We start from the raw sequence: 20,645 nt of genomic DNA, 5'->3' as shown, positions 1-20,645 counted from the left end.
TTTTAAATCATTTGCTATAACAAAATTGTTTTTTAAAAATCTTTAATGATGTCAATTTTCAGGATGATGCTTCAACACCAAGAAGTTTGATCTTATCCGCATATTGTCCTGTTTGCTATGTAAATATTTGGGAGATATGTTGGTTGTTTTTTGTTTTATTATTTCTTCATGTCTGCTTTTTTTTTTCTTATTATTCTGTAAATACTTAGAATAGATATGTGAGTCATAAGTGAGCATAGACTAGACTTCACTTCTTTACTGGGTTTGAAAATCAACGGAGAGGCTTATTAACCTGTTTTTATTTTTTTTACTTTTATTTTTTATACTATATGTTGGAATGGCAAAAATCCAATATCCAAAGCAATCACATTACAGCACACAAATACACAAATAAACCGTGTGAACACACGTTATTGGAGCAATAAGCTTTAATATGACTTGTGTTTGGCTCCGTTATTGTATACCTTTTGTTTATGTGCTTGAATTTTTCCCATGCTGTGGAAAAGATCCCCAGAGCATGGTTAAGTCTGAGGACTGATTAGCATGGCTCAGATACGGCTCTAATGAGCTGGAGGTTTGGGAACAAATAGAGAGGGACCCAGATTTAACGCATGATGGATGCCGATAGTCGTCTAGACTCGGTCGTGTTCCTCAATCTGATGACAGAAAATTCTTTCTGGAATGCTGCCATTTTTAAATGGGGGGAAGGGATGGGATTGCCATGAGAATTTACAAATGTCACGTCCTGCAGAGACTCCAATCTGGATGAGATGAACTTGTGAGATTTATTAAAGGTGCATAAACAGTGTATCTGCTGGGCAGCTTGGTTGTGAAACAGCAGGATTTTAATGAGGTGGCAGGCACAGGGGACCATTCAGTGCTATTCTGGCCTAAATGTAGTTGGGGAAAAGGCTACTATATCCCAAACACTCAATGAGAGCATTGTTTGTTTCACTAGCCATTGATGAGTCACCTCTCTGGAATGCATTCAGAACTGATATATAAAAATGTGTCAGTACCACCATAAAATATCAAGCTCTGCACATCCAAAATAGGCCGTCTTGGGCCCATAAAAGTGTTTGAGCTCACCCAAAATCTCTTACTAAGCATTGAGTTGTGTTTAAGTCATTAGTATATCCATCTCATCAGTGTATACCAATCGAGCTGGAACCATATTGCAACACGAGTGCAGTTATTGCATTGACAGGACCCATATATTCTAAGGTGGTTTGTAAGGCTCCCATACTGACTCACTGTCTTCAATTTGGACACATCTCAGGTTTTATATTTTATTTGAACGTTACCACCTTAAAACTCAATAGAGGGAGCAGAGGTGCTTATTCCACCATCCATATTTTCACACGAGGGTTCATGTATTTATTTTGGATGAGTGAAACCTCTCTGGATCCAACACGGCTCTCATTTTTGCAAGACTCCAGACACAGTTTGGAACGTTGCATAAATATATTCGCGGTAGTATCTTTGGAGGATGTTACCTCAGGGTACATTATGTGATAAAGTACATGTTCAGCCACTCACTCTTCTTCACCAGCAGGCCAGAAATGTCTGTCCTGGTCAACAAAAGAGTAAATTACCCTCAACCACCTAGTGATATTTCAGACCCTGGGGAGATTTCTGTTTTATGTTCGTGATCCTGAGCAGGTCATGGAATCATAAGAAATGATGGGAAAGAGAGGAAAATTCTTCTCAGTGCTTGTAAAAAGCAATTTGTCACCACCGATTAATGCAGCTGGGAGACTGTATTGACTGGTGCCTCTTAATGGTGAGCTGCAAAGACAACCCAAAGATTTTACAGCAGTTACCTGGAGGCTGGTTAATTTTATTAAAAGTGGGATGATATCAGGCTGTCAGCTTCCCATTTTCCTTCCCAGTCTCTAAAGGTGTCTCTCTCGTAACATTTTCTCAACTTTCCCACAGCTGAGTTTTAGTGGGGACCCAGAAGGTGGCAGCCATATTGGACACTTGCCATGCTCCAGTCGCGTTAAGCTGTTAGTCGGGCTGCTCCGGAGCAACCAGATTTACAGCTGTGAGAGGGACTGGGGTGCAATGAGGGGATGATCACTACAAGAGATTTACTGGACTAATGAGGAGGATAAAGTGTGGGCATCATTCTTTGCTTCTGCTCAGGGTCACCCTGTCTCCCTGACTTTCCAGTGCTGATGTAATTGTCTCAGAGCTCCAAATGTGCAAGGGGGTGTGGGTCTGATAGAGCTCAACACAGGCTTGAACTCCAGAGTTATTTTGCATTGCAGTACTTGTTTCTGTGTCTGTATCTGCTCTTGTACTTAAAATCAAGTGGTCAATACTGCATTACGTACAGGTGATTAGCTGGGATGTGAGTAGGAAGCACACGTGTATATGAATTTTCTGTTTTCACCATGGAAACCGCTCACATTGTCAGCATATGTTTTCTGAGAAGGCGTGGGCTTTGAGTTATTCAGACTTTCCGCCATCAAGAGGTTTTATTTTATTTTATTAAGATGTATGCATTTACTTTTGCCATGAATGTTCCATTGCATTGGGTATGGGTGGGATTAGTTTCACTGGGTGACAACTGTAAATAACGTAAAGGACAAGCTTCTGCAGGGTGTTTTGTTTTCAACCTGGATGATTTGCAACACACATGGTCATGTTATCATGTTTATTTATTTGGCAATCTAACGTTAGATTATTACAACGTACAGTGATACAACTGCTCATTCATTTATTTCTCAAAAATGAATCATTGCATGTGTAATCTGAGACTATAAAATGGCATTATACATTTAATCAATTTTATGTTCTTTCTCTTGTTAATGGGTTCCCAGTGTAGGGAGTATGGAGATTATGTAGTTATACACATTCACGTTTTCGTGATTGGGCAATTGGATACTCAGATTAGGCTACTAAATGCAGAAATTTATCCCTAATGAGCAAGCCAGATAGCAAGGAAAAAACTCCCTGAGACGATATGAGGAAGAAAGCTTGAGAGAATCCAGACTCATCCTCATCTGAGTGACATCCAGTGCAATTATAAATAATTCCCTTCTTAGTGGTTAGCACGTTTGCCTCACACCTCCAGGGTCGGGGGTTCGATTCCCACCTGTGAGTGTGGAGTTTGCATGTTCTCCCCGTGCTGTGTGGGTTTCCTCCGGGTACTCTGGTTTCCTCCCCCAGTCCAAAGACATGCATGGTAGGCTGATTGGCATGTCCGTAGTGTATGAATGTGTATGTGATTGTGCCCTGTGATGGATTGGCACCCTGTCCAGGGTGTACCCCGCTTTGTGCCCGATGCTCCCTGGGATAGTCTCCAGGTTCCCTGTGACCCTGATATGATAAGCGGTATAGAAGATGGATGGATGGATGTAAACAGGAAAATCCTGTCCTTTCTAAGTGTAGGTCTGTTGGTGAAAGGTTTAATGAGAGTGATTCTTTTTTTATGAATCCTTTTATAAAGACTTTATAGCAGTATATTAGGTCTATAGAGATGTAAATATTGATGCATCTTTTACCAGAATTAAAACCTTTCGCTTTTTTTTTGTCTCTAATCAGAATTTATGAGTCTCCTCCCTATTTATCATCTACTCTGGATGATGAGAGAGCTGTTCCTCCGGAGAAGCATAAAGATAGCATAAATTATTCTTTGTTAGTGGGTGTCTAGACAGTTCAGCCTCTGAAATACAAATGTTAGAAATGCATCTGGTGTAGTTTGAGTTATAATAGGCATGGAAGAGAGAGAGAGAGAGAGAGAGAGAATGCATCTTCATGGTAGTCATGAGTGTGTAAATGTGAAATAATAGTTCGGTGAACAATCAAAGCACAGAGTTTTCCCCATTTAACCCATGTGTAATCAATGAGGATGTTTGCTGTCTGTCTGGTTTAACTTGAACTATGACGCGACTGTAGCTAACAAGTGATGGATGTCTAAATCATCCTAAATCTTTTCTGTAAATATATGCCTCAGTTCATTTAGTTCTCTACAGTGTGACTTATTGTCATCTATAAACATGAACAAAACACCACAGTGTGTCTGAATGCCTGAATGTTATGAGGGCAGCCATCTTGGACAACTGTAATGTCTTTTTTCCAGTGTATTGTTTGCTGTCATTTTATTTCAGCTCCTAGGCCTTGCCTCACAAAGTTTGGAATCAAAGCCGGAATCAAACGTAAAGCTGGAAGATATGAAAGGAATGAAATGCTCAGGGTGTGCTGTTATAATGAAAATAATTAGTGATGGGGTTATGTGATGTGAGTTACTGTTACCACTACAGATAGACTTGCATTACCTGCTGTTAGAAGGGCCTACATTTGGTCTGTATTGTGACATGGAAGATAGGAAACTGTCATGAAAATACACACACACACACACACACACACACAGGCTGCAGTGTGATTAAGACTCTTCTGAGCCTGACCCTGTTTATGACACACGATCTTGACACTCTCTGATCTTAAATCCACAGATTTAGGAACAGAGGGACGTGATGGTGCAGGAGGGGATGTTCTTTAGTGACAGCTGTGATAACCAGCACTACACACTATGCGGTTTGGCCCTTCCCTCTCTTTTATCTCTCTGTTCTGCAACCCTCCTCCACCAGTCCTCAGATGCAGCGGCCTCACCCGCACTCTCCAGTGACTCCTTCAGTGTCTTTTAGTCCTTAAAGAATAAGTAAACTCTCGTTATACTCTTGTTAATGATTATACCTCTTTTGGCATGCCTAATCCTCATGTGTGTAGCTGTAAGTATAAAAATAATGATTATAGTTTCAAAGTAAACCTGATTCTCTCCTTCTTATTCACCGCCATTGAAATGCTATTTCAACACAAAGCATAAATATCTATAAAAGACTTTTATTACTACACCAAATAAGCTTTTAACCTTTAAATGCATATCCAGGATAAAGGTGTGATGTTATCCAGGATAGGAATCCTTTTTATGTCCAAAATCAATGTGAACCCAAAGAGAACCTCTGTTAAAGGCAATATAACATCTGCCTAAGCGAACGTTATGGCGAAATTTTCTATAAGGAGACATTTATTTACGGTGCTGTGAAAGAGTATTCGCCGCCATCCTGATTTCTTCTCTTTTTGTGTATATCTCATATGAAATAGCTTCAGATCGTCAAACGAAATACAACATAAAACGAGGGCAGCCCGAGTAAACACACAAAACAGTTTTTATTTATTTATTTATTTATTTATTTTTATTTAAGAATTTTTTTTTTTATCCAACCCTTACTGTATCACTAATGAGAAACTTGCACCATTAAACTTAAAATCTGGTTGGGCCGCCTTTAGCAGCAATAGCAGCAACCAAACGCTTCTGATAACTGGAGAAGTAAGTGTTTGACTTCTAAGTCTTTGACTTACTTCTAGGACTAAGACTTACTCCTATGCTTTGGGTCATTATCTTGCTGCATAATCCAGTTGCACTTAAGTTTCAACTTACAGACTACATTCTTTAGGAGATTCCCTCAATTATTACAAGTTGCCCAGGCCCTGAAGCAGCAAAGCATCCCCACACCATCACACTTCCTCCACCATGCTTGACCGTAGGTTGTTCTTTTTGTGGATTTCGGTGTTTGGTTTATGGCAGCTGTAACGGGACCCCTGTCTTCCAAACAGTTCCGCATTGGACTCATCAGTCCACAGAACATTCTCCCAAAAGGTTTGAGGATCATCAAGGTGTGTTTTGGCAAAACTCGGACGTGCCTTAATGTTCCTCTGGGTTAGCAATGATTTTCACCTCGCCACTCTTCCATGGATGCCATTTTTGCCCAGAGTCTTTCTGATAGTGGAGTCATGAACATTGACCTTTATTAATGCAAGAGAGTCCTGTAGGTCCTTTGATGTTGTCCTTGGCTCTTTTGTGATTTTCTGGATGAGTAGTTGCTGTGCTCTTGGAGGAATTTTGGAAGGTCGGCCACTCCTGGGAAGGTTCACTACTGTATCGAGTTTTTCCATTTGGAGATAACGGCTGTCACTGTGGTTCTTTGGAGTCCCAGAGCCTTTGAAATAGCTTTGTAACCCTTCCCAGACTGATGTATTTCAATCACCTTCTTCCTCATCATTTCTCGAATTTCTTTCAAATTAGGCGTAGTGTTGCTAGGTAAGATCTTTTAACCGACTTCGTTTGATTGAACAGGGTTTGCAGTAATCAGGCCTGGTTGCATCTAGTCCAGCTGAACTCCATTATTAATGCAGTTTCATAGAGTCGGGGAATTAGTAACTACGGGGGCAAATACATTTTCGTACAGGCCCAGTTGGTATTGTATAACTTTTTTGCTTCAATAAATAACATTTACTCAGGTTGCCTTTGTTTTAGCATAGATTTTGTTTTAATTTCTGAAACAATGTAGTATGAGAGATACACAAAATAGAAGTAAGCAGGATGGGGCAAATACTTTTTCACAGCACTGTAACATTTATGGAAGGAATCTCTCATTTCAGTGCTTTGTAGAATCAGCTGTAACCTTAAATGTTCTGGCAGAGGCATGTCTTTACAACAGAGGCGTTTACATTTTGTGGTTTCTTTGTAAAATGACAAGCTGCGTGTTTTTATTATTTTTTTAATTGTCTTAATGACTTAGAGAGGTACAGTAGGAAAAAAGAAAAACTGGAACAACTGTTTACAGCTGCTTTAAAGTAAGCGATGACAAAAGTTTGTTTTGTAGACGGTCCACATCATAAAATGTAACTATAAATCGATAGAAATGATGACGTATTGTTCGTTAATAAATAAATAATTGTTAGCATTGGTAAATTGCCGTGCTATAGGAAGAATTAAAAACATTCCAGGTTGTGCTGCTATAGAGAAAAATAGTCAACTATGTGTGATAACGGAAACTCTGCTTCATCCCATTATGATTATTTCCCCATCTTATTTTTCTATAACTGCATGTGTTTATGCATAATAGTTTTGTACATACATGTGCTTGAGTGTTGTGCGTGTTTGATCTAGTCCATTACGGGATAATTAATGTGGAGGAGTATTTTAACCACAAGTTTGCCCATGCACATCTGTGTGTGCGTGTGTGTGTGTGTGTGTGTGTGTGTGTGTGTGTGTGTGTGTGTGTGTGTGTGTATGTGTGTCGGAAGGGTGGTAGGTATGTCCATGTTTATGTAGAAATGTGTGTCAACATTGCGAAGGATGAATCACAGTTGTGTTTGTTTTGCACTATTTCTGCTTGTTGCAGATGTTTTTGGTCAAGGACGAGAAACGGATCTTGTTCGTGCTGACGTACCCCCTCATAGTATTTCCACCATTTGGCTCTAAAAAGCCACAAACCCCAGAAATGCTGGCACGGTGATCTGACGGGATCTCCTCATGGATAAAATGACACATCTGACCTGCTTAGCGCTCCAGGTCTTCTTTCTCCACATATGAGGAAATGAAAATTCTTTGAACTGCAGTATTTCCTTTGATTAGATGTTAAACAACACCAGCCATTTTTTTTTCTCCGCCAGAAGTAATGTAATATGCATACTGTAAATTTTTCACATCAAGGATCCTGTTTTTAGACCATTAAAAAGATACACATCTTCATCTTTTGAGTGATGACATGTGATGAATCTGCACTATATTTCCTGCTCCTCTGAGGCTGTCCTTGTTAGCATAGTCGGGTAAAATTTTGCTTGGACATCGTCCAATCTGACAGTACCTGACCAGAATTCTGCATTAGCCTGTTCACCTCTTACACAATAGATCAATAATGATTAAGAGACAAGGGCACTCTTAAAGTTACCTGGAACAAGTCTGCTTCTAGAAACAACTTCATGCAGTGTGCACAAGAACGCTTTGAGGTTGGAAACAAAAACTCTGGAGCGAGGTATTAATAAAGTATAACGTCTGTGTCAGTGGGGTAACGGGTAGCTCCTAGTTTACTTTAAAACACCACAGGAATGACATAATTTACATTTAAGGCATTTGGCAGACACCCTTCTCCAGAGCGACTTATAATTATCTCATTTATACAGCTGAGAAGTTGAAGGTTAAGGGCCTTGCTCAAGGGCCCAGCAGTGGCAGTTTGGATTTGAACATCTTAACCACTGAGCTACCACTTCACCATCATAACTGTTGTACACTCCTAAAAAATGAAGACATTTCTACAGTCAGACTATGTCAGTATTGAATAATTAGTCACTAAAGAGACAGTGAAGCTGGTCAAAAACACGCAATGGGTCAGACGATCAACAAACAGGCATAAACGAAGCGAGAATCGAGAACGAGAAACCAGAAACAAGATCAAAGAACATGAATCAAAACGAGAAACAGGGTGCGAACGCTTGGTACGGTGATAACACACAATACTTCACAAAGTCATTGTGTTCAAACAGTCTTTTTATATTGTGCGTGTGAGTGCTTGTGAATTTGATGCAGGTGTGCGTGATTAGAATGAACGTGAGTGTTCTGGGAATTGCAGTCCGTGGCGGCCATGTTTGTAGGCCGCAGTGCAGGATGGGAAAGGTAGTCACCGGTTTGTTGTGACGTGACATTTATACCATAACGCTGTTGAATTCTCAATTCTAACTGGTCATCTCTCACAGTAGTCCCAGGTACATGGCAAAGCACAGGTTTATATTCATGTGCAGGTCATAATTATGAACTGTTTCCATAGCAACTGCTAATTCACAGCGACCTGCTCCACATTATCTAATACTAATACTATATATATAAAACAAATTGAAAACACTATTTAACAGAGAAAAATGATCGAATCTAATCATCCTATGGTGGAGTTTTTCGTAACGAGACGTTTATTCGAACATTTATGGAAAGAGTCTCTAGTGTCAACGCTTAGTAACAGTCAGTGGTAAAGCTGTAGCTTGAATTTTTACGACACGGGAAATTCTTCGAGAGAGGAGGATTTTTTTTCTTATAAACTCGAAGGCAGAGAAAAAAGAGAGGCTGGTGAAGGCCCGACGTTTTCTCGCGAGTATAACCTGAGTGAGAACGAACTTGTTTCATGGACGTTCTGCAACGTTAAATGTAACTACAAATGGATCAAAAGAACGTCGTCCCATTCTTTAATAAATAAAATAATCATGATTTGGGACATGCTTACAGTAACTCCACTTCTTTCACCGTCACCACCCCGTCATTAATTATATTCCAGTACTTAACAGTACGGTCCCAAACATTTTATAACTTACTTAGCTATACAGCTATACAGTGTATAAATAGTGCCAAAGATTTTTCTTCAGATCCTTATTAGGTTTGGAATATAATCAGCACTTGCGGTGTTAAATCTGTATTCTGTAAACAGTGATTTCTATTTGAATGATTTGAGGTTTGCAAGGTTTTCCTCTCAAGATGTTGAACTGTAGACATTCCTTAGAAATGAGTCTGTATTCCCAACAGCTATGTTAACTCTGAAATGTATATTGTCATATAATGGCATGCAAGCCAACCCCACACAACTATTGCAAATACTGCAAGACATCAGCAAATGTCTGGAGATGGTTATGCAAAACTTGATACATTGCCAAAGAAATGACATTTGTAATCTGTCAGGTATAATTCAGAGTTAGTATGGTAAGAGCAGACCAGATGTGATGTCAGGTCATCATTTTTTATTTATTATGGAAAGGGATGTTTGTGTGTCCCTGTCCTGGCTTGTTGAAAAATGACATGGTCTTGTTACGCCCTCTAGTGGAGAGAACACAGTATGGAGGTGTACTACTCTCCTCAAAGTACTGGAATGACCTTCAACAGCTTTGGACAGTAATCTACAGAATAAGGCATTTTTGGATAGTTCATAGCTTCTTCTTTTATTTAAGTGTCTAGGTTTAAGGTTTTTTTCTCTGAAATGTCTTTACCCAAAGCAACAAAGAAATTAGCCAGGATACAGCAGTGATTGATGGCTAAGGACCTTGCTGAAATTCATGCCAGGCAGTCTCAGAATTTGAAATCCACGAACCTTTCAACTCACCTGTGTGGAAACTTTGACACTGAGGTACAAGAACCATGTAAAAGGGCTCAGATTTACCTAGAACAGTTTTATCTGAAGGTTTCTGCTAACACACAAATTCAGAAGACGTGGAGATAGATAGACAGATTGTGTATACACTCCTCGGGGGGTTCTTTCGATGGTTAGAAGGTAAGTGTTTCCTTTTCTGAATGGGAAATCTTATGTTGTGGGTTTCTACATAGAAGCTTTAAGGATTCCTCCAAAATGATAACCTGAAGAAAGAAGGGTCTAACTTTGAGAAATCAATAACTGCATTTACATCTAATGCTAACTTTTTACCTACAGTTGTGCTCAGAAATTTACGTACCCCTTGCAAAATCTGCAAAATGTTAATAATTTAACATAAGAGGGATCGTTAAAATTGCATTTTGTTCATGAGTCCCTTGTTTGTCCTGAGCAGTTAAACTGCCCACTGTTCTTCAGAAAAATACTCCAGGTCCTGCACATTATTCGGTTTTCCAGCATCTTCTGCATATTTGACTGCATAATGTATGCAACACTATACATTAAGAGCCAGGGGGGTGTAAACTTTTGAACATCGTGACCGGTGTAAATTGTTATTATTTCTTCTTCTGGGAAACATGCAAATATCTTATTTAGCGTCTGAAGGGCAGCACTAAATGAAAAAAAGAAAAAAGATCTTTAAACAAAATTATAACAATTTACACCGATCGTCCTGTTCAAAAGTTTACACCCCCCTGGCTCTTAATGTATCGTGTTGCATCAGTGAATGTTTGCACCTTTTGTAATAGTGTATAGACACTGCAGGAAAGGGGTCAAATATGCAGAAGATGCTGGAAAAGCAAATAATGTGCAGGACCTGGAGGATTTTTCTGAAGAACAGTGAGCGGTTTAACTTTCATTTGTGTAAACTGAGTTATTATTGTGTCTTGTGAATTATATGTAAACATCTGTTATGTGAAATAGCTCATTCAGGGCAGGACTAAATAAATAAAAAACAAAATGCAAATCTAATAATCCCTCTATATATATATCAACATTTTGCAGATTATGCAAGGGGTATGTAAATTTATGAGCACAACTATATGATATTTAATGAATTTATCTAAGGTGAGTAAGCACATTATTCTGGTCAAGATCATCATAGATCCAGAGGCTATCAGAAGAACATTGAACATCACAGGGCACCATGCACGTACACACATGCACACACACGTGCGCGCGCGCACTTGCAAACTCATTTAGACCTACCCGCATATTTCTGGGAGGAAACTGGAGAACTCAGAGGAACCCCCCTCCCCCCAAAAAACATGGGGAGAACACACACAAAACTCCACACAGACAATGACCTGAGTGCAGGATCAAACCCTGGACCCTGGAGCTGTGACACGGCTGTGCTACCCACTGCACCACCATGCCCCCCATGTGGGATAACATTACACCAAAAATTAAGCCCAAAGCAATCTTAAAGTCACATAATAACCTGCCATTAAAACGGATTTCTTTAATTCTATAGTTACAGTTCATTTACACTTGGGTGTGATGGGGATTTCCCACCAAGTCCTTTCTTTTCCAAGGTTACCGATTCATGTTTTGTTTTTGTTTTTTTGTTAGTTTTTTTTTTTGCACAGTCATAGAGACCAGCTGCAGAACTACTGTAGTAAATTCCAGTACATTCCTAGCACCATAAAGAAATGTCTGTCATTCCACTTCTTACAGTATGTCACCCTACATCAATAATAACTCCCAGCCATATCTGTAAAATAAGACTATGTCCTTCTTCCCTCCATCCCTTAGCTGCATTATTTGGTCTTGAGTTTGGGTTTGGGTGTAGGAGCAGGCACAGGAGCTGGAGCCGGAGGAGGAGTTTTGACTAATGACATCACAAGTTCCACTCTGGGGAAACAAAGACAGATAAATGCCCATTAATAGAAGAAGACTGGAAGCTGTAATTGCTGCCAGAGGTGCTTTTAACTGTATGAAATAGTGAATAAAAGCTCTGAATACTTATCTAAATGAGAAATTTCAGTTTTCAAGAAATTCTAAAAACTTGTGTTTACTTTGTCATTAATGGTTATTATGTGTAGATTGATGGCAAGAAAAAGTGCTTTTAATCCATTATTATGATATTAATCTCAAACTTGATATGGACTAAATCAAAATGGACCAGGACTGGCTTAAAAGCATAGTTTATCCAGTTTGCATGCTGTTAAATCTGTAGATATAGGATTTCATGATATTTTAGCAACAATAGCCTTGTAACATGCTGACCAGGGAAAATGGTGTAAATTACAGTTAAACCTTCAAAATAGACCAATAAACCTCTTATTTTTATAGACCATTATTATAAATAAAATCTTTCTGGTTATCGTAATATATTAGTTCTCATTCATTCAGACTGGTTGAGAACTAATCATGTTTTATAAGGAACGTTTATGCAGTGGAATTGTTTATGTCATTAAAATCAAGATCTTACATCTCCTTTGTTTTTGTCACCAATGACTGGACTGCACTGATAATCCTGTCAATCCGTTCCTGTCAAAATTATTGAAAGTTATGACAGGAATAGATCAAGACACTGAATTATGGATAATGTAATTTCCTCAAAAACTTACCTGCTGAAGTCTGTATGCCAGAGGCAGAGAGAAAGCACAAATCACACCTGGAGAAAACAAAGAAAGCAAAAAAGAATTATGTACAACCCCAATTCCGAAAAAGTTGGGACAGTATGGAAAATGCTAATAAAAACAAAGAGGAGTGATTTGTAAATGTACTTTGACTTGTATTTAAACAAAAAACGTATAAAGACAAGGTATTTGATGTTTTACCTAATCAATTGCATAGTTTTTTTTGAAGGTAAACGTTTATTTTGAAATTGATGCATGCAACACTAATAGCGATGTGACAAGTTGAAATAAGAAGCTGACGTGAAACAGGTGAGGCAATCGTCTAATCACAGTATATAATCCTTCAAGAGCAAGGATGGGTCGAGGCTCGGCGATCTTCCAACAGATGCGTCAGCAAATAATCCAACACTTTGAGAAGAACATTCCCCAAAGACAAATCGGTAGGATTTTGTGTGCATTTCACCTTCTACATTGCACAATATAATTAAAAGATTCAAGGAATCTGGTCAAATCTCGATGTGTAAAGGGCGAGGCTGATAACCACTTCTGAATGCGCGTGATCTCCGATCCCTCGGACGTCACTGTCTTAAAAACTGTCATGAGTCTGTAATGGATATCCTGACATGTTCTCGGGAATACTTTGGTAAACCTTTTTCAGACGACACCATTCGCCGCTACATCCACAGATGCAAGTTAAGGCTTTACTATGCGCAGCAGAAGCTGTACATCAACACTGTCCAGAAGCGCTGCCGAGTTCTCTGGGCCCGATCTCATCTGAGACGGCCAGTAGCACAGTGGAATCCTGTTTTGTGGTCCAACAAGTCAAGATTTCAAATAGTTTTTGGACAAAACAGCCATCGTGTTCTCCGGTCCAAAGAGGAAAAGGACCGTCATGGTAGGGGGTATGTCAGTGCCCATGACACACCCCCAAGGGTAACTTGCACATCTGTGAGGGCAGCATTAATGCAGAAAGATATATATACATTTTGGAGCAACATACGCTGCCATCTAGAGCAGGACAACGCCAAACCAATTTCTGCCCGGATTACAAGCGCATGGTTGCGTAAGCAGAGAGTGCAGGTGCTAGCATGGCCTGCCTGCAGTCCTGACCTGTCTCCGATTGAGAACTTGTGGCGCATTATGAAGTGCAAAATAAGGCAACGAAGACCTTGTACAGCAGAGCACCTGAAGAAATGCTAAATGGATGAATGGGGGAAAATTCTGCTTGCTAAACTCAACCAACTGGTGTCTTCACTCAGCGTCCAAACGCTTAATAAGTGTTATTAAAAGCAAAGGTGACGTTACAGAGCGGTAAACAGTCGACTGTTCCAACTTTTTTGGAGTGTGTTGCAGTCATCAGATTTGAAATGAGGGTATGTTTTCAAAATATATAATTAATTACATTTTTTGCATTGTCCATACTGTCCCAACTTTTTCGGAATTGGGGTTGTATGTAACTCACAACACAAGTGAATTCAAAAACAAAAAAAGTTAAGTGAACAGCTTATCATTAGACAGAAAGCTCTTACCAGCAATAACAAGTGTAAGACCATTGGCTTTTACCCCAACGTAGGTCAACAGATACAGCAGCACAATAAACTATTAAAAATAAAAATAAAAAGATATTAATTTAGAACAGGATATAACATATTTAATTTGTAACATGTCTCTGCATCAGTTCTCAACTTATTTATATATATATACAACTATATTGCTTCTGGAATCTGCTAGCGAGCTATTTGAATTAGCAAATAGCAAGACCTAAAACTACAGCCATTAGTACAGCACTTAGAAGCTAGCTAGTAACTTAGCTAATGTTTGGAACATTCATCATAGCCAACTTGCTAGCGATTAAGGATGTTTATTAACTAGTTAAAAACATGGAATTTCACCTTCCATGTCACTGAAACTCTTGCCTGCATTGTTATCTAGCTATCATAACCTATTTTTAACCAGCTAACAACCTAGCTTCCACTCTCTGTATCAGTACACTGGTGGCATGGTAGCTAGAAGCAACTAGCAAGTGAAAGTGAATAATTTGAACTGTTTTGAACAAATAACACTGATATGAGGCTTATATGAGTGAAAATAGAAAATAGTAGCTGTATTTTGGTCTCTCATCTCGTGGATTCTTCTTTTTCTGTTTCTTAGCTCCTGACACAGAGCTGTTTGGATGCTATTCTGTCTGTTTATGCTAATACTGCTGTCACATTTTAACTGCAAAACTGTTTGTAGCAAAACTTCATTGTTATTTGTTTTTATTTTTAAAAAAATTAATAAAAATTTACATCCTTCTGGATATGTTTGTCAATCACATGGGAGATGTGTGTCATGAATTTTGTATTTGGAATATTCTCGCTACCAAATGTCAAACTCTTTAATTCTTCTTAAAGACTGTTAGTGGTTCTTATCTGGTCTTTTATCATATCCTTCCCCTGTGTTTTAGAAGTGGGTCAGCTTGTGCTTTATAACTGTGCATATAGCATGCGTTTTCTCATGCATTCAGACCTTCAGCGAGTCTATAATCCTGTCGATGAAGAAGAGTCTCTTCAGCTCTGTGATTAAAGTAGCGATCAGGAGCACAATCTTCTCCACGACACGAACCGTGGTCTCGTCTGTCAAAGTGCTGTCCTCGTCCAAATAGGACCTTTTAAGTAACACAGAAAAACGAGATATAATTAGACAGGTGACAAAAGCATGTCCTGGAATTCATCCAAACTCCATTAAGTGCTATGTTATCATATACAACATCCTAAGGATCTGAAGAACCTAATATCAGCTGACATTTTGATTTATCAGATGGCATTTCCTGATTTTGCTGCGTGACAGAAAGGATCTTAGGTTGATTTTCAGAACCTAAATTTTGTGGCAATTTCCACATCCTAACTAATTCTCCCTTATTCCACAGCACTGTTGAATTCTCGAATCTGATCAGAAAGTAACAGCCCATTCACAGGGACTTGCATGCGGGGTGGGGGGTTTCTCCACATTATCTAAAGAAAGATATATATAACAAACAAAAACGTGTAATCATTGATATGGTGAAGTTTTCTGTGAGGTTCGGTTTATTTAACGTTTATATACAGTATCCAGTATATACAGATAAAGCTGCAAGTTTTTCAACTTGGCAAAGTCTTCAGGAAAGAGGAGTTTATGCTTTGTGGTTTCTCAGGAACATGGCACAACTGCCTTTAAGAGTAAGTGAGAGAACAACTGTTTATGGATGCTTTAATGTAAGAGAGGAAAAGCATGCTGTTGTATAAATACTTACTGGAAGGGATGAGTTCCATCGTTAAGACGGACCAGGTCCATTGTTTTGAAGAGGAGACGTACAGGGAGGGTGAAGGCCATGATGCCCAGGCCCAGGTTGGACAGCAGAGAGATGGCACTCACCTGAAACAGGCAGGCCAAGCCCACCACAAGCCCTGTGAACACCAGTCCCGTTTTTCCCACATCCCGCCAATATAACAGGTCCACCACTGACAAAAGGAAAATAACACTTTCTGAATAACAAGCTGATTACAGAAAAACAACAATGCCATGACTTATTTCCTGGTCTAAATGGGTAGTGTTCTGGCAAGTAAGGATACACAATACAGTCAGGTCCATAAGTATTTGGACACTGACCCAACTTTGGTAATTTTGCCTCTGTAAACCACCACATTGGATTTCAAATGAGGCAATCAAGATGTTATTGAAGCGTACACTTTCAGCTTTAATTCGGGGGGGTTTAGCAAAAAATATTGCATTAATAATTTAGGAATTGTGGCCATTTTTCTGCCCTCCATTGTCACAGGTTCAAAAGTAATTGGACAAGCTAACATAATCATAAACATTAGGATTATTTTTAATACTTGGATGCAAATCCTTTGCAGTCAGTGGCCCATGGACATCAACAAATGATGAGTTTCCTCACTTGAGATGCTTTGTCAGGCCTTTACTACAGCTGCCTTCAGTTGCTGCTTGTTTGTGGGTCTTTTGGCCTTCAGTTTTGTTTGTCAGGTTTTATTAATATATTTTTTTAGCAAAGTGTAATCTGGCCTTTCTGTTCTTGAGTATTACCCCTGCATCTTAAGGTAAACCCTCTGAATTTACAGTACATTCTCTTGATTGTAGACTTTGACAATGATACCTCCTCCAGAGTGATACTGACGTTGCTAGGTGTTGTGAAAGGATTTTTCTTCAACAAGGAAAGAATTCTGCATTCATCCACTTAAGTTATATTCCGTGGTCTTCCAGGACTTTTGGTGTTCAGCTCGCCAGTGCGTTCCTTCTTTTTAAGAATGTACCAAATTGTTGATTTGGCCACTCTTAAAGTTTCTGCTACCTCTCTGAACTGTTAGCTCTCTGTTTTGTTTTTTCAGTCTAATGATGACCTCCTTCACTTGCATCGACACCTCTTTGGACCACATATTGAGAGTTCCCATGAACAGCTACCAAAAGCTTTTATCAGCTTGTCCACAATTGAAATTGTGAAAATTGTGAAAAAATGAAATTACTTATCAGTCACTTGTCCAATTACTTTTGAGCCTGTGAAAATGGAGGGACTATGCAAAAAAAAATAAAAATAAAAATGGCTGTAGTTCCTAAACAGTCAATGCAATATGTTTTGTTAAACCCCTTGAATTAAAGCTGAAAGTTCACACTTCAATCACATCTTATACAGAGACAAGGTTACTGTCCAAATTGTGTCCCTGTCCAAATACTTATGGACCTGACTGTATATTGTTTCTCAGTGGTCATGCAATATTGGTATTTGGAATACCAAAACCTTACATTTTTCAAATTTAACTAGGATACCAAACGATAATTGTTTTAATTGTGTTATCTGAACATTTTGACCAATTCTAGAGCTTCTAGATATTTTCTTGAGGGTATTTTTTAATCTAAAATGGCATTGGAATAAAATAAATGGGTAAAAATGGGTGAAATTAGTCTAGTCGTTTTTCACATATTTCAAGGCATATCATATCATGATTGCCACATGATGCGACCCAACATGAAGCGGGTTACCGTTGGCAGTCAGAAGTTGAATATTTTCCTATAACAGCACACCCCAAAGGCTAACTTTTTATTATTATTATTATTATTATTATTATTATTATTATTATTATTATTATTAAAGAACAACATGTCATTTTTATCCATTATAGTTACATTTAATGTCCACAAAAGAAGATTCCAATTTCTGTTATCATTACATTATAGCAATTATAACCAGTCATTCCCACACCAGCCTCACTTTTTTCTCTTTCTTACTGTAATAAGACAAAAAAAAGGCAGCTTGTCATATTCTGAGAAACTGCAAAAAAAGCACCATCTGTCCAAGCAGAATCAAGAATTAAACAATGATATTTTATGAATAATCATAATATACGGCTATTGTTCACATTTTGTAGCTCTACTGTCAAGCCATGGCTTCATTATAAATAGTAATCTCAAATGAACAGCAGGATTCCTAAAGTATGCAATATTGGTTCTCAGACGTCATATTAATGGTTTTGTCATGCATTAAATTTCATCCTCAGACCAGACAAGATAGTAAAACTGCTCGCACTGTAAAATTGAATTATTATGGAGGTTCTAAACAAAAAAACAGCCCACATTTTCATGTACTGCATGCAGACAACTATAACTATACCATGTAGCCTATGTGTAGCATTAGCCCCAGTGACATGCATATCACATATAACAAGACAACAAGACAGCAACAACAGATCAACAGATGTTCTTCTCATTCATAAGAGTGCAGAGGCACATGGTACAGCAGCTCTGTGTGAACTACCATTAATATCTCTGCACCTTAAGCTAACAGATCCAAACAGCTGTCACTTGTGATTATTCAGCAAGCAGGTGCAAATCTGTGCCATGGCAAGCACAGGTGAAAGGCCAGGGCGAGAGTTCAAATGCAACCTCCTGGAAGCTCACATATACAATAGAGCATGTCTTCGGGCAAGACCCATAGCTAAGCTAACAAAGCTCTTAATTCAGACTAACATGGCTGGGCCAGATTAAATCACTCCAAGGAGTCGTCTGGTGGCACAGCCGAAACAAGTGAAAGAGTGGGGTCTGATCTCTTTTACTCAAACATCACATTCAAAAGAAGCACAGTATATCCTAGAGCCCAATGCCTAGAGGTAATCCATCCATCAGTTCCCTTCTGCTTGCCAATATCCTGTAAGAGAGCCCGCTGTGATGAACTGACCCGTCAGCAGTCTTATTGTAGTTCCGTTAAACACTGCTGCCAAAGTGCTGCCAAAACCCCTTTCACCTGTTACTACATGTATACTCACAATAGCATCATACTATCCTCTATATATTATGCGAGTTCAGTTCCAGTTCACGAGTCGTGTAGTGGTGTCTCACCTTTGCTGGCCATTTCTGCTGTTTTCACGCCAAACCCCCTCTCCTCCCTGCACTCCTCAGACCCAGCAGGCTTTTTTTGGCCACCCCAGCACTGTCAGCAGTAATGAGCCGACCAGACCTAATTATATCCCCCACCATTTGGACACCCCATCTTCAAACACACACACACACACACACACCAGACACCATTACACACAAAACCACTCCCTATTTCTTCTTCCAAGAGCCACTCAGAGCTCTAGGATTTCAACACGTGCTTGTGTGTAGAGAAGTGTTGAAGCTGTAGGTCCTTAACCTGCTTTACCCAGCAATAATAACAGCTAATCAATGCTCTTCTAGGGATGTTGGTAAAACATTAAATGCCAACCATGAATAATTAATGAACATTAAAATGCCTCTTGTTCTTTAGAGTGATGAGTTGCTCAACTGAATCCCAAAATATTTTTGTCATATCTTTGCAAATGATGGGCTGTATTCAGAGTTAGAGACTTTTCAGGTTATCTTGACACATGTGAGGAAAGTCAGGTTCCACAGGGACTTAAATCGATGTTCTGGGTCGCCTCATTCAGATTATTAAAATGAAGTAAATCAACTTCAGATAACCAGTGTCTAAGGTTAAGATGCACCTGAGGTCTGAATCCTGCTGAATGCAATATTGATATAAACCCAACTACTGTATGAATATGGGCCAATGTTATTGGCTATGAAAATGAACTGTTTAGATCATTTGAAGCTTAAAATATCATAGATAATCAATGATTTAACTGAGTTTAAAAAAGCAGATTGTGATTTCCAGGGACCGATGCTGCCTGTGAGTTGCTATTACATTATAAATATTTTCATGCCTTCACCTTTCCCCCAAGGGTTAGGGTTAGGCTTAGTGGTTAGCACGTTCGCCTCACACCTCCAGGGTCGGGGGTTCGATTCCCACCGTGGCCCTGTGTGTGCGGAGTTTGCATGCTCTCCCCATGCTGCGGGGGTTTCCTCCGGGTACTCCGGTTTCCTCCCCCAGTGTCCAAAGACATCCATGGTAGGCTGATTGGCGTGTCCGTAGTGTATGAATGGGTGTGTGAGTGTGCATGTGATTGTGCCCTGCGATGAATTGGTACCCTGTCCAGGGTGTACCCCGCCTTGTGCCCGATGCTTCCTGGGATAGGCTCCGAGTTTCCCATGACTCTGAAAAGTATAAGCAGTATAGAAGATTGATGGATGGATGGGCCTTTCCCCCAGCCGACCCCAACACCTCTGTAGAAAATATGTGTTACCTGCCCTTTTGCAGCTGTGTTCATTTCCTATTAAGACAAATATAAACAGAACTGAAATGGGGGGGGACCTTCTTGTCAAATCAATTGCATGGCAATGTAGCAAATTTATACACAATTTGTATAAAGTATCTTTGATATTATATGATTATTATAGGTCATTTAATCAGTACAAACTGCACCTTAAACTGCACGTTGCCCTGTAAAGAGGGGAATATTCTTTTAAGATAGTGCAAGCGTTTCAATAATGTTTCAGTGCAGTCAACATTTTGCCAACATCAGGCCACAGAGATGAGTCAGATGGATAAAAATAGCCTTGTTGTGTCCGGAAAAATCATCTTTATGTTTAAATAAACCCCAGGCTGGATGCGGTGCAGAACATGGCGAGCCGTGTTCCCTGAATGAATCTGTCTCCGATGCATTTCAGATGAAATAGAGCTAAGTGCTTTCTGTTTCCA

General features: G+C 39.3%; 1 protein-coding gene across 1 annotated transcript; it reads right to left on the bottom strand.

Annotated features, from left to right (window-relative positions):
• Positions 1-11,416: 11,416 nt before the first annotated feature.
• Positions 11,417-19,084, bottom strand: rtn2b (reticulon 2b). Its single transcript, XM_017492035.3, has 7 exons — positions 18,926-19,084; positions 15,831-16,038; positions 15,068-15,206; positions 14,089-14,158; positions 12,548-12,594; positions 12,409-12,467; positions 11,417-11,828 (listed from the first exon to the last, which is right to left on the bottom strand). The coding sequence occupies exons 1-7, from the start codon at positions 18,936-18,938 to the stop codon at positions 11,735-11,737; spliced, it is 630 nt and encodes a 209-aa protein (XP_017347524.1). The 5' UTR covers positions 18,939-19,084; the 3' UTR covers positions 11,417-11,734.
• Between the last annotated feature and the right edge of the window lie 1,561 nt (positions 19,085-20,645).

The sequence above is a fragment of the Ictalurus punctatus genome, chromosome 18, assembly GCF_001660625.3.
Source record: "Ictalurus punctatus breed USDA103 chromosome 18, Coco_2.0, whole genome shotgun sequence".
In the NCBI taxonomy this organism is placed as follows: domain Eukaryota; kingdom Metazoa; phylum Chordata; class Actinopteri; order Siluriformes; family Ictaluridae; genus Ictalurus; species Ictalurus punctatus.
This window is presented reverse-complemented; position numbering and strand designations above follow the sequence as displayed.